The following is a 13,331-nucleotide window of genomic DNA, read 5'->3' on the forward strand; positions in this document are numbered from 1 at the left end:
TTTATTTTATTTTGATCAATCCCTTATAATTTGATTTATTATATATGTTAACCTTTGAAAGTTAAAATTAATAATGAATTATTAAATTTCACTAAACAAAAATACTCTTGGAGTTTACAAAAAAATTAACTTAATGCTTTTAGCCAAAATAAAAAAAATTAATTAAATATACTGTTTATATTTTTATTATTTTTTTATGAAACATCTATATATATATATAGAAAACAACCTAATTGTATAAATTTTGGGTTATAAAAATTATGTAATTGATTCTAAAGTCATATAATCATTTAAAAAATATAAAACTTAATTTTATTTTTTTGGAAAAAGAAAATTTTAAGAATTTTAACTTTCAGGGATTAAAAAATTTAATTGATCAAATTATAAGAGTTCAATTAAAACAAAATAAAAATGTAAGGACCTAATTTAAAATTGAGTGAAACTAAGGATCCACAGTTATATTTTCCTTTAAACAAGGGATCAAGAATAATGACCCTTGATGAAGACCAATCCATGTAGGGACTATGATTCACCTACTGACATTTACCCACATTCGTCGGTTACTAAGAAAGTTTATTTCTTCTTTTTGAAATTATCAGTTATGTAACTACTTTTTACTAAGTTATGGTAATGTAGTTAAAAATGACTTATATATAGAATTAGAGGGAGTATTTATCAAATATTGACCTTTTTTAGCTTGTTTTATCTAGTTGTTCTCTTTTTGTTATCTCTGCATCATTTCTTCTCATTCCCATTCTCCTTTCTAATTCTTGCCATCTCATCCTCTCCTTTTGACATACCCCTTACAACATTAATGTTGCAACATTTGCGATAATTGAAAGATGTATACATATGTGCACGCGCGCAATTATCAATAACCTAAAGAGAAATCAAATTCATGAAAATTATGCAAAAAAAAAAAACTGGAAAACAATTAATAAAATGAGTAAAGGAGAAAATGTCTCATTCTCCAAATTCCCTAATAAGTGGTGATTATATGTTACTTTTAGACTCTATAGATGCACGGATCCTTGGAGCAGATACTCACAAGAGAATTGGGCAATAATTGATTCTTCAGTAAATTATGAAGTATAGTTTCACTTCCATCACCTTTAACCCATAGTGATGAGAGGGAAGTCAATCGTCGAAAACCTCGATCTTCAATTGGTACACAAGATACTCCCTCACAGTGATTAATTCCCAATTTTCTCAATTTAGAAGGCAAATCACATTGAGGCAATGATTCCAAATTCAGAAGCCTTATTATATCAAAATCTTGAAGGCTGGCAAGGGAATCAACGTGTGCTTCTGACATTGATCTAAGTTTTTGGCAACGTTCAACACAACAGTATTCTAAGGAAAAAGATGACCTCCAACATATGTAAATGTCTCCAAATTATGACAATTGCCAATGGAAAGATTGACCTATACGTGTCTGTCTATTATTTTGATTGATATGACTTGAACTTTAGTTATGGAAAGCTTAGATTTTTGCTTCTCCTATTTTCTAAAATTTGACCTAGATTAATAAATTATCTATTAAACTAAACGTGCGATTCAATAATAAAATGTTGCTTAGATTGTATGTTTTATAGGAAGTTGTGGTTAATATTTTAATGTACTTGATTTACAATGTTAAAGCTTGTTTTCTAGCAATTTATGAAATTTTCTTTTGCACTTTTCGAATCAGAGAATGATTTGAATGTCTTTATTAGAGAATTTTATGGCAAATTGATGTGTATTTTTTTTTTAATTGAGAGACTCTAGAACCTAGTTTGAAATCTCTTGAGGTATTTTAATCACTTTACTTGATCTTGAAAAATAATTTGGGGCATTCTTTTAAATGTGTTTGAACCTTTTAAGCCTAACTATTACATTATTTTTACTTGAACCCCTTCGGAGCCTTGAATTGAAAAAGCATGTAAATTTTCTTTTTGAAACTCACAATTGACCTTAACCTTCACAACTTAAAAAATCATGAATTACCTTACTTTTGAGATAAGTGATAAAGTATTATTGGTAATGAGGACTTGTATGGCCGTTAGGGGATGCTTTTTTTGTGCAAATTTGGAAGTGGGTAATGCAAATAATGCATGGATTACCACAAAGTGTACTCCTATGAAAGAAAAATGTTGCTAAAAAAAATATGTGTATAAAAAAATGAAAAAGAAGAAGAATAAGAAAGAAGAAGTTCCAATTTCAATAAATTTGGAGTGCAAGGCATAGTATTTGATAGGTTTGAGGGAAGGTATTTGGCTAACAAGGATAGATTAGATTGTTTTTCATTATCATTTATCTCAAGATCTTTGAATCCTATTTATCCTATTCTTTCAATTAAATTAAAACCTTTGGCCACACCATAAACTTACAAAGTCTCATTAATTTTGGATTGTGTGAAGTAATATTTTAGTGAAGAGAGAGGAAAAGTTTACGCATATGAGGTCTTGATATTGAACTTGTTTTATGCATGTTGAATTGCTGCATTTTGACTTGATAATTGTAGGAGAATCATTTTCTAGTCACACACATACACACTTTTAAATTATTGAAAAGTATGATCTTAATTTGTGAATCGAGCATTTCTCTATATTCCACTGATGTCTTCTTTGACATGCATTTTGAGCAACAAGTGATGAGGATACTTTCATACATGCTTAGGAGATGAATGATTGGCCAATCTAGCTATTTTACTGCTTGTTTTACTTAAGAATGAGTAAAAGTCCAAATTTGGTGTGTGTTAACTTCTAAGATTTCATGTCATTGGAATATATTTTTTGTGGATTCTAATATATTTTGGCTCAACTATACCTATTTTGATTGCCTAAATTAAAAAAATGTGCATTTTATCTTGGATTTGCACGTTTAGCTTTAATTTAATATTTTTGGGTTTAATTATATTATTTTGGTTTAAGGTTAAGCTAGAAACATGTCTGAACCCTTGATGATACTTTTGGAAGGCTTTTAGATGAATGAATCAAGTACAAAAAGGATAAATTTTTTTAATTGAGAAAACAGTGCAAAACACAATAAAGTCACCAAAAACTTGTTACGTTCTATAAGTGCACGGGTAATAGCAAGTAATATAACATAAGTAGAGTATCTGTAACATCCCGAAATTTTAAGACTCGGATTTATAAAAATAAAATAAAATAAAATATCTATAATTAAATTAAAATTTAGAATAATTTGATAGAGGTCTAGAGTTTGAATTTTTCTACGCAAAAGTTTAGTTTTATTTGATTTTTAACTATGGAAAAAATTATCAAAGTTGACCCGAGCTTTTGTGTAACAATAAAAAATGTTGGGCCATTTCTTGTAATTTTTCCCATACTTTTAGATCAGCTTTTATAAGGGAAAAGATACGCAGAAATGTAGAGAAAGGAAAGAAGAACAAAACGTAGAGAGAGAGAGAGAGAAGAGAGGAGAAAGGGAGGGAGTTAGGCTTGGATCTAGGAGTCTTTGCGACCGTTGCGAACTCGGCTACACGATAGGTAAACTCCCTACTTCAATCCTCTTCCCTTTCTCTTGATTTTCTTCAATTTTTGGAAGAGGAGATTTTTGGATTTTGATCCCAAAGGCTTTATTCTTGTAAGCTTTTATTTCTTTGGATCCTAGGGAGCATGTTTTGAGTTTCTATACAGTGATCTAATGTTTTGAGTGAATAATTAGATGAAAAGAGGTGTTTTGGGCACAAAATAAACCCTGAGAAATTGGGTTTTTGCTCCTCAATGGTTTAAGCCTATTGATTTAGTTATAATTTTGCTATTTGAGCCCAATAAGATTTAAATTAAGGTTTGGTTTTCATTATAAGGGCTAATGGTGAAAGTTGGTGGTATTAAGTAAAGATTTTTAATTGATTAAAAAATTATATAAATTGAAAATTAGCCTAATGATGGCTAATAAATGGTTTTGGTGATTAAGTGATACTATGTGAATGGTTGGTTTAATATATGGACCATTGGGATGGATTATGGCTCATAGACCCAAGTTGTGTGGTATGAGTTATAGTCTTCATTAATGCTATTTGTCATGATAAGTGATGTGGATCACTTATATGTTGTAGAAAATTGTTGGTGGAACTTATTGAGAAGTAAGGAACAAGCCGAGCCCTATTTTGTACAAGGGGAACCCTTTTGGTACCAAAGGGTTGAGGTAACAGAGGAATTTATATTTCTTATTACTTTGTTTTAGCTATTTTTGAATAAATATTACTAGTTATCATGCATTACATGTTTTAAAAGATTAAATGTGCTTTATAAGGGTTTATGGGGTACTACTTTGATTATAGTGCAAATATGTTTTCTAATTGTTTAATAACAATATTTTTATGAAAACGAGATTTATAAATATTATACTACTTTAGAGTATTGAATGGTCAATACTCAGGAAAAGTAGACAAGAGTAAAAGGCATGATCTCGGTGGGAGTTCATCTTATCAAGAGTAAAAAGCCCTCATAAGGGTCTTGGTTGTGTTCTAATGCCTCTCAAAAGATCTTTGGTCCTTATTTTATATTTTAAAATTTTTAAGCCCTTAATTAAATTTAATTCAATCTTTTGATTCTTTGATGTCATTCCTCCTTTTATATTGTTTGGCTCATTCTTTCTTGGCAGGCTTATTATTCCGCAGAAAGTTTAGGGAAAAACTGCGAAAATAGTTCAAACCACATGCTATTTCTCTCACGAATTTTTTCACAGATTTCTTGTGAAATTTTCGATCCAAGTTATTCCCACGAGAAATGTAGCGGAAAATTTTTGAAAAACATTCCTATACTTTTTTTTTTTGGGAAAAATACTACTTTCTAGAAGTGAGCAAAATATGGGGGAAAAACTGCAGCATCACATCTCTTGATGTTTTTAATATTAGAATAATTTAGGAAAAATATAATTTTTGACCTCTATAATTTTATTAGGTTTTGCTTTTACGCCCTTTAATTTTTTTTCCAATGTTTTTAGTCCCTGTAGGGACTAAAAGCACTAAAAAAATAAAAACTATAGGGACTTGGAAAACAAAGGTTATCCAAATTTTTTTAAAACTATAAGGATTGAAAACACTAAAAAAAACTATAGAGAGAAAAAAGAAAACCTAATAAAACTATAAGAACCAAAAATTGTACTTTCCCAATAATTTATAAGAACCACATTTTTAAACTGACAAGACTTGGAATAAATTATAATGACTAAGACTCCCATTACTTTTAAAATAAAGAAGACCTAGACCATTGAGGTCTCTCGATCTTGTTTGGACTTAAAATGAAACATCAAGCCCAGAGTAATAAGGAGAAAGGAAAATGAAGCGACAAGTCCAATACTTGACTAAAAATGGAGCCCAATGCATGTATAGAGAAGGTTTCATGCTGAGCATGTACTAAGGCCAAGGGTGTGACCCTTAAAACTCAAAGTGATTTAAGTGTGGAAGGCCATTAAAAAAATGTGGGATCGTTATCTAATGTGCCTTGAATCTCATTGGACCGTGTCTAGCAATAGCAAATATTTTGCAAATGAGCTCCTGATTTTTTTCAACACCACGATCTCGGGCATTCAAATATAAAATGGGGTCCAACTGATAAAATCAAGGACAAGCAATCTCCACATAACATTCTCATTATTTAGTCTCAAATTCAATTTACTTTGTATCCTGTACTTAGATTATATTTTTTCCCAATTTTATAATTGTAATCATTGCAATTTTATATTTGAACAAAATCATTCTTTTATTATTTTTGCATCTTCACATCTGAGTGAACTAAAATAAAGGAGCCCAATGACTCTTTGATCATATTTAAGACTCTACATCTTTGGCATGCCTGGTATTTTTGTTATTCAAACACATCGCCCAATTTTTGACAAACAAATCTATATAATAATTAAATCACTGATTTTTATTAATGACCAAGTACTGAAATTTGAAACAACTAGGGATAATTTGTAATATTTAATACACCAATATTAGTATACTTATACATACCTGCATTAATTTGTGGATGGATATATATTTGGTATCTATTTCAAGGCAATACTATCTTATAATGTAAACATTTATTGCCTTGTTTTAAACTACAAAAGCATAATACTATATAAATTTTACTTAAAATTATTTAGACCATAATTTTTTATTGTAACAACCAAGTTTGTCCTAAAATGTGATATACATTTTTAAATGATAGGGAAAAATTATACTACATTTTAAGTAGTATTAGATGTTAATCAGTGTAGCAGTGCATGTATGATATCTATAAACTTCCTTTAATGAAGTCAATGCAAAATAAATTAAATACTGAGGCTGTGTTTGGATGCATGGTAATTTGAATTTGAATCAAATTTCCCATTTGGATACATACAAGTCTATGAATTGTTTTAATATAAATTCTTTGTAATTTTATTTAATAAGACCAAAACTTTTTATTAAAAAAAAGACCAAAACAAATGGATGGTTGGCCAAAAAAGAATAACAAATGTTGTCTTTGCATGTTCTTCTATGCTCCTTGTAAACGTCAATTTTCTAGGAAACCAGCTCGTGATAATTTTATATCAAATTTGTCAGTATTGTAAGTTTAACAAAACTAAATTTTGGAAACATATCAGATTATATATATATATATAAATTTTTTTTTTGGGTAAGCGGGACATGTGGTAATCTTATTTGGTAGACAATAGATTATTTAGTGTTGTTTTATTTATGCCCGTGTAAAAATATTTTGAGGTGTACACTAAATATATGATGAAAGTAAAAGACTTGCAATTGTGTTGATTGGCGGGCTGTATCAAGAGTTTGCAAGTAAAATATATTATTAACTAAATCATTTTCCTTAACAAATCAACAAATTTTACTCGTACATCTATATTCTGAGAGTTTCAAATAAGAGTACGAGAGCAAAAAATAACTTGAAATAGTGAAATTTTTCACAAGTTTTTCTTTTACAAATTAGAAAATTTCATTTATAAATTCTTGGTTTAATGGTTGCAAATCATGGAATGAGAGTAGCGAATTTTAGACTAATTTACTAAAAGATCTTTGGTCCTTATTTTATATTTTAAAATTTTTAAGCCCTTAATTAAATTTAATTCGATCTTTTGATTCATTGATGTCATTCTCCTTTTATATTTTTCGGCTTGGTCTTTCTTCGTCTTTAGCAGGCTTATTATTCATCAAAAAGTTTGGGAAAAACCTGCGAAAATAGTTCAAGCCCCATGCTATCTTTGTCACGATTTTTTTTCACAGATATCTTATGAAATTTTCTATGCAAGTTATTCCCACGAGAAATGTAGCGAATTTTTTCGAAAAAAAAAAATTATAGTAATTTTTTGGGAAAAAATACTACTTTCTAGAAGTGACAAAATATGGAAAAAAAAAAAAACAAACAAAACTGCAGCACTACATCTCTTGATGTTTTTAATATTCGAATAATTTATAACGACCAAATTTCTAAACCGACAAGACTTGGAATAAATTATAATGACCAGGACTCTCATTATTTATAAAAGAAAGAAGACCTAGACCATCGAGGTCTCCAGATCTATGTAATATTTAAATCACTGATGTGTAATATGATATTACACTAAAGCAATATGATATTCGAATACTTTAATTTATTGCAGAAGTGAAGTTATATTTATGCACGAACCACTTGGGCGTGAAATAAAATATGGAGAATAAAAAATAAATTGTATAAAAATAGGTAAATGATAAAAGAGTATCAGAAACTCAGATAATTATTATAAAATCTTTAGAGACTTATATGACATAATTTTTTTTAAGACTATATTTCTAATCCTCTATTTTATTTTTTGCTGTTTTGCGTTATGCCATTAAAAAAAATTATTGCCACTTGAATAAATTTATATTTATATATATAATTGATGATTTGTTCAGTCCGCGACCTTTACGGCAATATATATATTGTTTATTGTATATATTATTATTAATTCTTGCACTATTATTTTTTAAGACACTACTTGATATACATTTTACATTACAATACTGTTTCAGCGTGTCAGTGCCTGAACTGTGGAATCCTAACCATTGTGTATATTGGCTGACAATTCGAACGCGGAATTCCTGTTGAGGGACTAAAAAATCTTTATTTTCTCTTTTGTCAAAAAAGAGAAATATTTTTTTTAATTTTACTGCCTGATATCTTTTTTTTTTAGTATTATTGTAAAACTCTCAAATTGGTTCTATGAGCTTATCATTTTTAGATTTTTAACTTATAAAATTATGTTAACTAGCTCGTAAACTCAAATTAGATAAAATTCAGTTAAACTCGTGAGTTGACTCTTCAAACTTATCATATTTATATTTCTAACTTATAAAATTATGTTAATATGATTATAAACTTGTTAAGAAAAATAGGTATATACTGTGCAAAACTTGAAGTGGTAGGATTCAATTTAATGAAAAATAAAACTCAAAAAAATAAAAAATAATATTAATAAAAAAGAAAACAAAAATACCCAAAATTGCCTTATTTTGAAATTTCTATTTTGAATATAATGATTTATGAATGTAGATAGATTTAATTTTAATAATTTATATTTAAAATATATTTAAGTTAAATTATGGTCATATTTTACATTTTAATGAGTTTACGTTTCAAATTTACATCTTTATTATCAGTTTACTTAAACTTGCTAGTTTAATAATCTTGCTTCCTAGACTAATTAATCAGATTTTTGTTGTGTGAAACCATTTTTATTGATGAGAATATAACATTGGGAGAGTGACAGTTTGGTCCCAAACAATTAAATCAGTGATAATTAGGTCCTCAACAAAATTTTCTAAAGAATGGATTATAAATATTCTTTTAAACAGTTATAGACAAAAGTTCCTGTTATAAATTAAAAGTTACATTTGATACTTAGATACTTCTTTACAATTAAAAACTCTTGAATTCATAATTATCTGGATTAATTTTTTTAAATTATTTTTCAACAAAAATTTGTCAAGGACTTCTTTGTCATTAATTTAATATTTTGGGACCTAATTATCATTCTTCCTATAAGATTTGAAATATTATATATTTAAAACTGTCCTTTTTCATCACTCCATATTTATCTCATTTGAATTTAATTAAGAGTAATTTTGACAAATTATATTACACTCAACTACTCTAATCTAGGAGGATTTGAGACCCTAAAATCTTTTTTGGTATAATGTTCCTTTTTAACTTTTTAAAACAATGCAATATGGCCCCTATTATTAACAAAAAATTAACTTTGACAGTTAGTTAACTAAAAAATTACATAAAATGACATTAAAAATTATAGAGAATAAATAAGAAAATTATAAAAAATTACCCAAAAATAAAAAAAAGACCACAAAAATTTCTTGGTTTTTAGTAATTTTGGGATCATTTTCTCTAATTTTTTGGTCATCTAATGGTCAAAACAGTAGGGGTCATATTACATTGTTTTGAAAAGTTTAAAGGCAATATTATACTAAAAAAGTTTAGGATCCTGACTCTAGCTATTGGACTATAATTTAGGGATCAATTTGCCATTTAACCCCATTTTTAAATTTTGACTAGAACCCCATTTTTTAATTTAAGTAAAATAGTTAATAGATCCTTGTAATAAGAACCAAAGGTAACAGATACTCCATTTTGTCCTATTTACAAGTTACTTCCCTCATGTTTTACCAAAACCAATGAAACATTAAAATTTTAAAAAATTATTTTTTCAATTATGTCTTAAAATTTAATAAATTTTACCTCTACTCCCTAATAAGGATAAAAAAATTATTTTTAATAAATTTTTTTAACATTTAATAATAGTAAAAAGGTAAGGTGAACATAAAAAAATAGTAAAATACTCTTATAAATAGAATCAAAAATAAGTTTTTTTCTCCTTCTCCTATAAACAAAACTAGAAGAATATATCTTATTTGAGGAATCAGACACTAATTAAAGAGACAGGGGGTTAAGTTCGATGCAACTGTCCATATGACCTTGCTAACAAAAAAGAGCCTTGCAACGTCCTCCCTGTGAAAAAGGAAAAAACAATTATAATGGGAAATGAGATTAAAAAATCAAAAGATTTAATTAAAATAAAATAACGAACAAAAAAATTGGAAATCAAAAGGACTAAAAATTCTTTAGTGAATTGGTGTAAAAAATTTCTACTATATATCTTTTCATGATTATAAGGATTAAAACAAAAAATTTACAAGTGAAATTTGCTAATTTTTTTTTAAAAAAATTGTTATTCTCATATAACTTTATTAGCAACTCTCAAAGCATGAGTTTGCAAGAAAGATTCACTAATTTGTAAATAAAAATTATTTCCAAATAATGATATATTTGACAAACATTTTATTTACAAAATAACGATTCTCACTTGCAAAATGCATCATTCCATCAAATAAGATTTTAAATATAAGAATAACAAATAAATCCCACCAAAATTAAATAGTTAAATGACAAAAGATTACCATGAAGTTAATGGAATAATTACTTTGAACAAGTCCCTGGAGACTTTCCACTGACAATTTTTTTTTTTAAATCATGTTTCTGACTCTCAGCAAAATAATAGAAAGTTAGTTGGTTATCATTTTCTACTCAATTTTAGTCTTTTACCCATTTGAAATAATCATTTTTTTTTTCATCTAAAGTAGTCAATGACCTACAGACCGTTCCACTTGACTGATTAAAAAAATTCCAAAAAGTTGGTTGTCATTTATTGCTCAATTTATAATCAATCGCCTGATTGAAATATTCATTTTCCCATTTAAAATAGTCACTGGCTCGTTACTTTCTTTCCATTCTTTTGCAGAAGGTCAGAAACATAATTTCACAAAAATTATGTAAGATATATAAGCTCCTGACTTTAGAATAATTATCTAAAATTTAAATCCAAGTCCATCTATTCAAATACTATGTTATAATTATTCTATCTGGTCCTATTTATAATCATTTTCAGTATTTTCATCAGAACTAAGAAAAACCTTAAACCTAATTAACTATGTCTACAAATTTAAAAAGTTTTTGACTTTATCCCTATTAAATTTATATACTATAAAGCAAAATACTCTAACATTTAATAATCATTTAATAATATTTTCAACATTTAATTGGGGCAAAAAGATAAGGATAGATACAATAATCATTGATACGCCCTATAAAAATGGGACCAAAATAACTAATTTCTCTCTGTCCAATAAATAATTCTAGAGGAGTAACTTTTATCGTAAAAATGAAGTTATATTTAATTCAGAAGCCACTTGGGCGGGTAAACTAATAATTAATTAAGCAGGGATCCCAAAAGTCTCGAACTCATCCCACAGGTTATATTCATAAATAACCTTGTAATACTTATGAATGTGGAAATTGGAACACTGAATATAATTGGGGGAAAAACAAAAGACAGTAAACAAAGCAAAAGAAAATAAAAATCTTTGAACTTACGCGATGTGTGATGAAAAGTGTGTGATGAGAAAACGACGTCGTGAAGGTTAAAGATTATCAGCAAATAAAGAAGCAGTGTTGCAATCAAAGAGTGTAACTCCATCGTTTTTGACACACAGACGAATCTCTTGAAGAAGACTTTGACCTGTGGCATCAGATTTAAAGCTTAGCTTTGCTTTATGTCCTGTGGCATCCTTAACAGCGCTCAGTATGTTTGTTTCATCGTGTGGAGTAGCTGCATCTGGATTGATACCTAAAACAAATTAATTGAACCAGAAATTAATATAATTGATCTCGATGTCAATCAATGCTATTGGAATTCGTACAAGAGTTGATGTGGGAATTCTTAACAGATAAAATTGAGACAAAGATGAGGGACACGATTGACAGAAATAATCATGAACATGTTTTTGTGACTTTAAGATTAAAATGTGGTGTCAAGCTTACTTATATACACACGCATATATCAATACTATCAGTAATCATTGAATACCTTTTTTCTCCCAATTTTTTTTTAGGAACTCTGTACTGAAAGTTGAGGTAATATCCTCCTTAAATAATTTTTTTTAAGAGAAAAATTGCCCTTCCATTATATATAGACCCATCATCTTTTATGTTATTTATTGATATGGAATAGTTGTGAAACTCACACATAGTAACAATAAAATATTTTGACCACTTCACATGAGCCAAAGGAGCTGAAAGGGAAGTGGCTAGAATCGGGCCTGATTTTAGCATTGAAATGGTAGTAAATGGGTCAAAATGCCTTGTTATTGTGCGTGTACATGGATCCCACAACTATTTCACATTAATAAATAATGAAAAAGATGGTAGGTTTTTAATGAAAAAGCAATTTTACTCTTAAAAAACTTATTTATGAGGAATATTGTCCCACCCTTAGTACAGGATGCCTAATATTCTTCAAAAAAAAAAAATCAGGGGAAAAATGGGTTTAACCCATTAGTGATTTAACAACTAAATTAAATTGAAGACATGGATTTTCCCTTAACGAATTACCTGCTGCTCTCATTTTGGACAGGATTGATTGAGCATAGTTTTTTGCGAGATCAATAGTTATTTTGAGATACTGTTGTGTTGGGAACTTGTTTGAAGAACAGGTTCCATGCTTCTTCCACTCGTTTCGCCAGAATTTCACGCTTTTGTCAAAATCGTTTGCATAATGTAAATCTGGCCAGTAGGCAAGCAGATCTTCCTTGAACTTACGAAGCTGCATTCATACACACGCATTATCTCTCTTTCTCTCTCTCCACACACACACACACACCAATCGGACATTAAACAAACAAGAAATAAAGAGAGAAAAAAAGATAATTTTAATTACATCGTCAGGAGTCATATCCGGCGGGGGTTGACAATTTGCAGGAGCTTTCCTAGAATTGAACTGAGGCCAGAGTCCATGAATGGTGAAATCTTGGTGGGTTGGGGGGTTTGGATTGCAAGGGCGTTTTCCCTTTGGCTGAGTTTTGCAGAAAGTCTTTGGCCATTGCAAGGCCAACAAAAAATAAGCGAATCCTGGTTTGAATTGGACGGCACTAAACTGGTTTGTATTTTTTTGGGTGGTCTTGTAATTGAAGTAATTCAAACAAAACCAAACCAGTGTTAGAGGAACAGTAAACACCAACACTTGTTTTGATGAGATCCTCATGTTTATTGATTGTGTTGCGTTGCACTTTCTGGCGGGACTACTCGTGCTTGCTAGCCAGCCATGGTTTTATAGCCATCTTCAACATCATGTGGAAATTAATACTCCTCTGAACATAGCCGATCAACGTTGAAGTCGCCAACCAACCACTTGGAAATATAATTTATGACAACCAAGACTATAATCTCTATTTACTAACTCTAGTAAAACATCATATTAAATAAGAACAAATATAAAAATATAATATTAGTTTATAGCCACCCCTCTAA

At 28.8% G+C, this 13,331-nt stretch overlaps 1 protein-coding gene across 2 annotated transcripts; it reads right to left on the reverse strand.

Annotated features, from left to right (window-relative positions):
- Nucleotides 1-9,797: 9,797 nt before the first annotated feature.
- On the reverse strand, nucleotides 9,798-13,084 carry LOC129287420 (ribonuclease 1-like). Of its 2 annotated transcripts, none has more exons than XM_054923567.1 (4): nucleotides 12,742-13,084; nucleotides 12,417-12,627; nucleotides 11,545-11,652; nucleotides 9,798-9,977 (listed from the first exon to the last, which is right to left on the reverse strand). In XM_054923567.1, the coding sequence occupies exons 1-4, from the start codon at nucleotides 13,063-13,065 to the stop codon at nucleotides 9,916-9,918; spliced, it is 705 nt and encodes a 234-aa protein (XP_054779542.1). In that variant the 5' UTR covers nucleotides 13,066-13,084; the 3' UTR covers nucleotides 9,798-9,915. The 2 variants fall into 2 exon arrangements, with proteins under 2 accessions (XP_054779542.1, XP_054779541.1); XM_054923566.1 differs by having other exon boundaries at nucleotides 11,400-11,652.
- Nucleotides 13,085-13,331: the final 247 nt, after the last annotated feature.

This window comes from Prosopis cineraria, unplaced genomic scaffold (assembly GCF_029017545.1).
Source record: "Prosopis cineraria cultivar Desert tree isolate PC_DT_omini unplaced genomic scaffold, ASM2901754v1 PC12, whole genome shotgun sequence".
Classification (NCBI taxonomy): domain Eukaryota; kingdom Viridiplantae; phylum Streptophyta; class Magnoliopsida; order Fabales; family Fabaceae; genus Prosopis; species Prosopis cineraria.